Source organism: Falco rusticolus, chromosome 4 (genome assembly GCF_015220075.1).
Source record: "Falco rusticolus isolate bFalRus1 chromosome 4, bFalRus1.pri, whole genome shotgun sequence".
NCBI lineage: Eukaryota > Metazoa > Chordata > Aves > Falconiformes > Falconidae > Falco > Falco rusticolus.
This window is the reverse complement of record NC_051190.1, coordinates 84962372-84970288: the sequence shown is the minus strand read 5'-3', so window position 1 is coordinate 84970288 and position 7917 is coordinate 84962372. Positions and strand designations below refer to the sequence as shown.

The 7917-nt window shown below is 51.9% G+C and overlaps 1 protein-coding gene across 2 annotated transcripts in view; it reads left to right on the top strand.

Moving 5' to 3' along the window:
* Positions 1-3080: 3080 nt before the first annotated feature.
* Positions 3081-7917, top strand: part of LANCL2 (LanC like 2) — a 30899-nt gene continuing 26062 nt past the window's right edge. Inside the window, exon 1 of one of the 2 annotated variants that reach the window (XM_037383144.1) lies at positions 3081-4124. In XM_037383144.1, the coding sequence (XP_037239041.1) occupies positions 3921-4124 (204 nt within the window). In that variant the 5' untranslated portion in view covers positions 3081-3920. Of the gene's footprint in view, positions 4125-4629; positions 5081-7917 lie in introns of those variants that run through there. The other variant, XM_037383145.1, reaches the window with a different exon arrangement.

Below are 7917 nucleotides of genomic sequence, written 5' to 3'. Positions count from 1 at the left end.
GATTTACAGCAGGTATAAACTGCCCCATCTCCACTGACCTGGTGTCCTAATTAATATCAGCTGAGAAATGGCCACGCCTTGTTTTTCCGCAGGTAAATACTTGAAGAAAGCAGGGTACAGCCTAGTTCTGCATTATATATCACGTTAGTAGGGCCTGTTCCTGAAGCCCTCGCTTCTCTCAGTTAATTTCAGCTGAATCTCATAGATCTACATTTAGAAATAAAATGAGATCAAGGGCAGTTGCTGTATTGGTTTCCCAGAATTTACAAGGCACTTTACCATGGATGCTCAAGTCACATACTCATCATCCTCTCTCCATGGAACAAAACGTGGCCAGGGCTGTTGCTTGCACATACCTGGAACCATCGCACGTGAAAAAAAATGAGCGCCATTATACTGTAATAAGACTGCACGCAGCAGCTGAAGGAACCATTAAACATCACAGCTAGAGCTTCAGAAGCTCTCACGGGGTATAGCGTGAAGGGCAGTTGCGTGCTAGCCCTGGGAGGGTTGCCTCTGTGATATACAGTGCGCCTTCCCTCCTTGTTAGTTAGGATAATTTACTATGCGTACTGGGAATCAAACAGCAAAATACATGGGAGAGCACAGCATCATTAATGGTTTAGGCATGGCCTAATTTTTATTTGTCTAAATGATTATTTAGTCTTGGCCCAAAAAGTAACAGATAATTTGGTTTACTATTTAAAAAATCGGCACTAGTCTCATTGGGAGCACAGTATCAGACACTGCAGGGTGTAAAGTGGGTTGGAGGGAAGGAAAGGCCAGAAGGAGTAAACCAGAGGGGTTTATGAATTCCTCCTGTGCAAAGAATGAGTAGCCCAATGATCTGTTAAGCAAAAACATTCGTGATTTACATGAAGAACCTGGTATCTGAGTAGGATTCAGGCCTTGGTTAAACGTTCATTGGATTTCACCTACATCACAGGAAGGAAAAGGACAGCTTTGGCCAGATCAGCTTGCTGCAGGGCTGCACATTTGCCAGTGCTGCAGAAGGCGGGCTGCAGGAGTACATAGCTGGAGTGGGAGGAAAGGATGAGGGCTCACTGTTTTCAGTGGCATTTAGACATATTCTGCGTGAAAGTTTCCACGAAATCATGATTTCAGTAGGCGAGGCCTCCTGCTCCATTCTGCTAGAGACAAGTGACTAGAATTTATTCTTGCTTAGAACTTATGGTAAAGGTTGTCACCTTACTCCGCCCAACCTTTTTCCTCCTCCTTCATCCATGATTCCCATTCAGGCTGTGGGAGCTCTGTATGCACCAAGGGTAAAAAAAGGGAAACCCACCCACTACAAAAAGCCTAAAAGTCTTTGAGCTATGTCCCACCTGCTAAGAACAAAAAAGGAGGTCTTGTATGCTTGAGACTCAACATACCACACTGCAATAAACGTGAAGAATGGTTGAATATAGAGAGATGTGCCTCAGAAATAGGTGTTGAACAGGGTGCTAAACACGGCAGCATGCAGATACCCAAACAGCACAATGATGCAAAAGGCAACAGATGCAAACAAAACACTCCCCCACCCTCAACCCACTGTTCCAGAAGAAGGGAAGAGCCCGCTCCTGCAAGGTGCTCCTCATCTGTAGGCCTTGAGCAGGTGCCAGTTGGTATGATCTTGCTTGTATTCCCACCATTTTGATTCAAGGATAGTAGAAGGAGTAAAAAACCAGAAGCCACATACATTTGTATTAAAGGCTTAATTCTGATCTTCATTTACAGGGATGTAGTCACTCACACTGACGCAGCTGGTCTTTGCTGAGGGCAGGAAACCGTTCAAGGTGAAAACATGTTCTTCACACAGCAAAATGTCTACACAGAGATGAGACATTTTTTAAAAAAGATTCTGCATTTACCCTTTCAGGCTCTGCAACACAGCATAAAAGAGTCCCTCATTAAAGATTAAATCATGCATGAAGTGTTTTTTTTAATGATGAGAGGATCAGTGTCAAAATATCAAGAGAGTATTTTGTAGATGATGGTGTAATTTTGCAGTGGATGGTTCTTTTAACTTCCAGGTAAATACAGGGTACTTCTTGTTGGACAAGCTGTTTGGAATTTCTGCTTTGTCATCAGCTCAACTTCCAAAAAGAAATAAAATGAAGAAATTATTGCCTAAAATTTACATCCTGCCACAAGGTAACAGACATGTCCCATTTAGTCACACTGATATTGTTACAACCAACCATAAACTGAAGCCAACACTGAGACAGGCATCACCTGTATTCAGCCTTACACACGGAGGATGTATTTTGGTAGCAATAAAATTACTCAGTGAATAAACTCAAAGATCAGTAAGTCTGCATGGTGTCTAGATCTTGAATTAGTAGTTTATGGTCTGGCTGACTGACTAGCAACAGGCGATGGCATAGCTGGGAGTAAATATTTAATGGGATAACGAGGCCTCAAGCGTCCGAGTTTCCACGCAAGGCCGTGCGCTGGGCTGGGCTGGCTGCAGGCTGCTTGCCGGCTGCTGCTGCGCGCAGACATTCCAGCCGGCAGTGCCGAGCTCCTAAGGCTACATCATCGACGGCACCTCGTGTTTATTTGTGAATAGAACCGACTGATCCTCGATTACTGTGCACTGCCCCTTCACATGGAGCTCTCCTCCCAGCGCCCATGAGACGGCAGGCCACAGTTACGCTGACGCGGGGGGCCCTGGCATTCAGGCCCCCACCCTGCCCAGGGCTGGATCCCAAACACAAACAGGGGATCCACTGGGGATCCAGCCGGGATGGGGTCTCCCTCCCAGCCAGTGCCATGGCCTGTGGCTGGGGGCCCCACCGCGCCGGCCCCACGCGTGGAGGGGGCGCACACGCCGGGCCGGCTCACCCCGGCCGACATCTCCAGCGCTGGGAGTTCTATTTTTTTGTGGTTTTTTGTTTGTTTGAGTTTTTTTGTTTTGTTTTTGCTTTGCGCCGCGGGCAGCGCGCTGCACGCCGCCACACCAAGGCGCCGGGCCGCCATTACACGGCGAGGGCGGGACGGGGGAGGGGGCCCCGCCGGCTGCTCCCCGGGGAGCTGCCCCCCCTCGCCGCCTTCCCTTCCCCGCCGGGCGGGGGCCGAGGGCCGCCTCCCGCTCCTCAGGGCGGGCGCCGGAGCCGCGGCCGCCGCCTGCCTGCCGCCGGGGGTGGCCGAGGGTCGGCGCGCCCGGCCCGGGGGCTGCCGGCGGATGAGCGCGGCGCGGTGGAGAAGCCGTGCGAAGGGGCTGGTGGCGTACTGCCTGCTGCTGGGGCTGGCCTTCCCCCTCCTACTGCTCCTGCCGCTCCTCTGAGATGCGCCGGCCGGCAGCTCGGCCCCGCCGCCGGGGGACGGGCGGGAGGGGGCGGCGGCAGCCCCGCTCCGCTGCCCGGCGTGCGGCCGGCGGCAGCCGGAGGGCCTGAGGCTGCGGCGGGGCACGATGAGGAGCTCGGGCGGGCTTTGCAGCGGTGCCACCCAGCCTGCGCGGGCGGGCGGGCTGCCTCTCCCCGCGGGGGGGCCCGGCCGCGGCCCCGGCCGCGCTCAGCCCCTGCGGGTGTGATGCCGCCGCCGCGCTCGCCGCTCCCCCTCCCCGGCTGAGCCAGGCAGAGCCGAGCTCCCCCTTCGCCTACCCAAGCCGGGCTCCGGCGGCTCGGGGCGGCCTAGATGGGCAAGCGGCCGCGGGCACTGCCGCCGCCGCCCCCCCCCTCAGCGCGGGGCCAGCGGGCCGCGCCTCGCCGCCCTCCCCGAGCCCGGCCCGGCCCCAGCGCCGCCGGCCCGCCGCGGGCCCCCCGCCGCCGCGCTCGCCCAGCCCCGGCGGCGGCCGTGAGTCGGTGGCAGCCGCCGGCCGCGGCGCTCGCGTCGCTCCAGATCGGCCGCTCTGCGGGGCGGAGTGTGTCCCCGGCGGCTTGCCGTGCGGGGAGGCGGGCCGGGGGCCGGCTGAGATGGGAGAGAGCATGTCCAAGAGGCTGAAGCTGCAGCTGGGCGGCGAGGCGGAGATGGAGGAGCGGGCTTTCGCCAACCCCTACCCCGACTACCAGCCCCACGCAGCCGGAGCCGCGGCGGCCCCCAGCGCAGCGGACGCCCAGCGGGACAGGGCGCTGCTCCCGCCGGACGAGGAGTCCCTCCCCTTCGGCGCCGACGGGAAGGTGAGTCCCGGCGGGCCGCGCGTCCCGTTCCCCCGAGCCCTGCCTCTGCCGCGGCGCGCTCCCTCCCCGCGCGGGCGCTGCCCCGGGGCGGCCTCCGGCGGGACCCCGGGCCTGGCGGCGGCCGCTGGGGTGGCCCCGGGCCTGGCCGCGCCGCTACGGAGCGCCGGGCCGCCTCCTGCCCGCCGGCCGGTGTCGGCCTCCGGCGGGCGGCGGGAGCCGAGGGAGGGAGCGGGGGGCGCCGCCCGGCTGCTCGGCCTGGAGCGGGGGGCTGCCGTAAGCTGTTGATTCCGCCCCGAGCGCCATGGCGCGGGGCCTGGAGGCAGCGCCGCCTGTGCTGGAGCCACCGCGCGGCTCTGGCACGGCGTTGCCCGAGCTTCGCCGCAGCAGTCCCGCAGGGAAGGGGCAAGAGGAGCGCGCACCTACAACAGACGAGTTTCGTCTCAGGTGACCGCGACCCTCAGACTTTAGGTGACGCTGGACCTTTCTCTGCGAGGCCTGTGTTCACTGACATACACGCGTTCATAGGCTCAGCGGCACCGCCACGGGCACCTGGCAGTTGGTTCGGGCCAGCAGAAGCTCTCTGGTGGCACTGGTCACACGAGGTTCGCCGTCATCCTGCTCCGCTTACCTCCTCGGCACTGCACGCTGCTGGCTGGGGAGCTGCGTATGTCTTAGGATTTAAGCACCGAAGGTGCTCTGGACTGATAGCACGCAGGCTGGCTTAAGCTGCAGAAGGAACACCAGAATGTGGACCTTCTGTCATTTCAGCCCCTGAGCAGCCTGATCGTTCAGTACCGTGCTGCTTTGTCATCTTTTGGATGAAAAACACTGCATGGTGACATGGGTAGCACAGATGCACTAGGTGGAAAGCTAACTTTCCTAACGCATTCAACTATATGCTGGTGTGAAAAAAGCAGAGCCTTTAATCTCAGTTTTGCTTTTTTCTCCTTGCGATGGTAAGGAATTACCTTGACTAACTAGTAGTGTGGGGGATGAGGATCGTGATGCCCAGTGATGGGAGCAGGAGTCTTCCTGAGCGTTGTAGGAGAGAGGACGGCATCAGCTCACCATCAGTCCAAGGCAATGAAAGGTTGCACTAAGTTGTTGCGGCTGTGGTTTATGAGCATACAAAAGATAATACTTTGGGGAATTGGTGTCTTACTGCTACAGCTAATTGCAGCTGTCAAAAGCAGAACTTGGCACTTGAAAAGGGTTAAAAAGCAAGGGTAGGTTTGGATGTGAAATCTGTTTGTTTTTGCAGAAATCCCTGGTAGTATACTTGCTCAGTGCTGGTAAAACTATTTTTTTCTATGAGAGAGACCTGTGAATTCCTTGTTTTTGTGTATCTGGCTCAGTATACAGAAAACATCCTAGGATGATGAGTTGAAGGATGAAGGCAGAAGTAGATGGCAGAACATCTATAGCTATACATTGTTGTCAAATGGGTAAAAAACATACCAAGAACTTTCTTCTAAGGCCTTCTGTAGGCCAGCCATCCTTATGTATCTGCTTTAGATCCCACACTTGGTGTCCATTTTTTAAAAGAGAAAATAAGCCTTCATTTACTGCTGATCTATGTTGACTACAGCTTTCCAAAGTGAGAATTGGTATCGGAGGAAGGTGAACTTCCTTAAATTTTTTATTTTAATTTTTTTTCCGAAGAACACTACCTATATTGCAGAATAGTTCAGCTCTAATTTACTTCAGATTTAATTCTTGAATGAATCCAAATTCAGAGACACTGTTCTGTGGCAGATCTGAAATGAGTTAGTCAATAATTTCTAGCCCTGTATTCATGTTAGGAATGTCTGTTCAGCTCTGCTGTAGATGAGTATGCTATTTTACAGTGGTTGCAAATGTTTTTTCCCAGTATCAATGGTGGATGACATTCCTTGTTACAGTATGGCAGTTGCCAGCTATTTCTGCAGCTTTGTTCAGAAAATATCTTTGAGCACCTGAGTAGCTGTGTATTTGATAAAAGATGGTGTCTGGGTTTTGTTATGTTCAAAAGTATGAAGCTCCTCTGGAAAAAAAAAATCATCTTCTGTACTGCATTGAAGTGATGTAACTACAGCAACTTTTGGTGGAATTTGAATTTTTCAACTTTGCCTCTCATTGGAGAAGGCAAATGCGAGTGTACATTTTGTTTTGTTTCTGCATGTGCAAAATCTGAGGCATTGTTCTGCATATTGCTGGACTAGAACATACCTTTGAGTATATTTATGTGTATTTATATTCTTTGCAGCATTTGAATATTGTCAATCCTAGTACTATCCTGACTTCTGTGAGACTTCACGATGAGTGTTTTGGGGTGCTTTTGTTGCTGGGTTTTTTTTGTTTGTTTTGTTTTTTCATTTAACAGGCTCCAGTCTCATCAGAGAATTGTCCTTGCCTGCCTAAAGCCCCAGTGAAGACAAAAGGACTTTACATAGGTTGAGAAGTCTGTTCTGTAAGCTTCTGTACACAATAGCACAAGTTTCCTAAAAATGGGAGCAGCTTTCAGAAGCCCTCAGTGCACTACATAATTTCTTCCTCCCATCTGCCGCTGTGTGGAGCGGTGAGCAGTGAGTGACTCATGTAATGACAGCTAGAGGTGTGCGGGGCTCTGCTGTTGTCATGGAAGGCAATGCATTATTAATCCCTCCATTCGATTTCATAAGCTGCCACGATTGCCATCTAAAATTCATCCGGCTGATAAAAGGACAAGAAGCTCTTCAAGTCTTTGTCTGAAATGTGAGACAATTGGAACAAAGTGCTGTGTATGAAAGTGTCTGTTTGTTCAGGAAGCTAGGTGTGGAAGTGGGAGAAAACAAGGTTTGGGGCTGCTGATTTGCCTTAAAAATAGTCACACTCAATGCTGCATATCAGTTATCTAGGTGGGCTCTGCTCATGTATTAGAAATTCACTTTTTTTTAACTATATTTCTTCACTGGAAGTGTCCTGGACTTGAATTGCTTCTGGTACTTGTCTGAGAAAGCTTAAGGGAATAATTAATCAGACGGCATTAATTCTAGATTAATAAGAAACAATTTTAGATGTAAGACTTTGTTTAAAAAATAACAAATTTTTCAATTAAGTACATATCCTGTAGCCCTTTTTCTTTTGATGTGGATCCCTTAGTGATACCTTAGCCTGAAAAAGTACGTCTAGGTTTTACCTCACAGTGGTCCAAAAGTTTTCAAAATGGAAATGTAGATGGTCAGGAAGGCAGAGAAATGAGTAGACAGCTATAGTCTCAGAACAAAGCGTATTCCCTAGGTCATGAGAAAATCAGTTTTTTTGTTGTTTCATTTAATTTTTAATTCACTGTAACTCTTTATTGGGTATTAATATTTGAAAACCAGATGTTCTTCTGGTAGTTTCACCTGCATTGTAGGCAACTTCAGCGATAAACTCATCTACCCTTACGCGTAGCTGTACCAGGCTATGGGCCTGTGCAGGCTGGGAACCAGAGAGTACCTTGGAAAAGCAGTATTGTGCTTTGCTGTCCCACCTGAACGGCAGCAGCGGCAACCTATAGGTGCAATTTATGTCAAGGCTTGTTGACATTGTGTTACCCTTCAGCTGTGGGTGCAGACTGAGAATGGGGAGGTCTGCACGGGCTCGCATAAAGCAGGGGCAGCCAGTGTCCTGGCTGAGAAACTGCTTATCAAAACCTCCATGTGGTGGAGAGCTATGGAGCAGTAATGGATTTCCTGGGAAGAGGAAGGGTGAGGAGAGCTTGCTGGTAAGGTGGTGATAGCTTGTTCAAGGACCTGGCATCATGGGTGACCCACCAATATCAGCCTCAGAT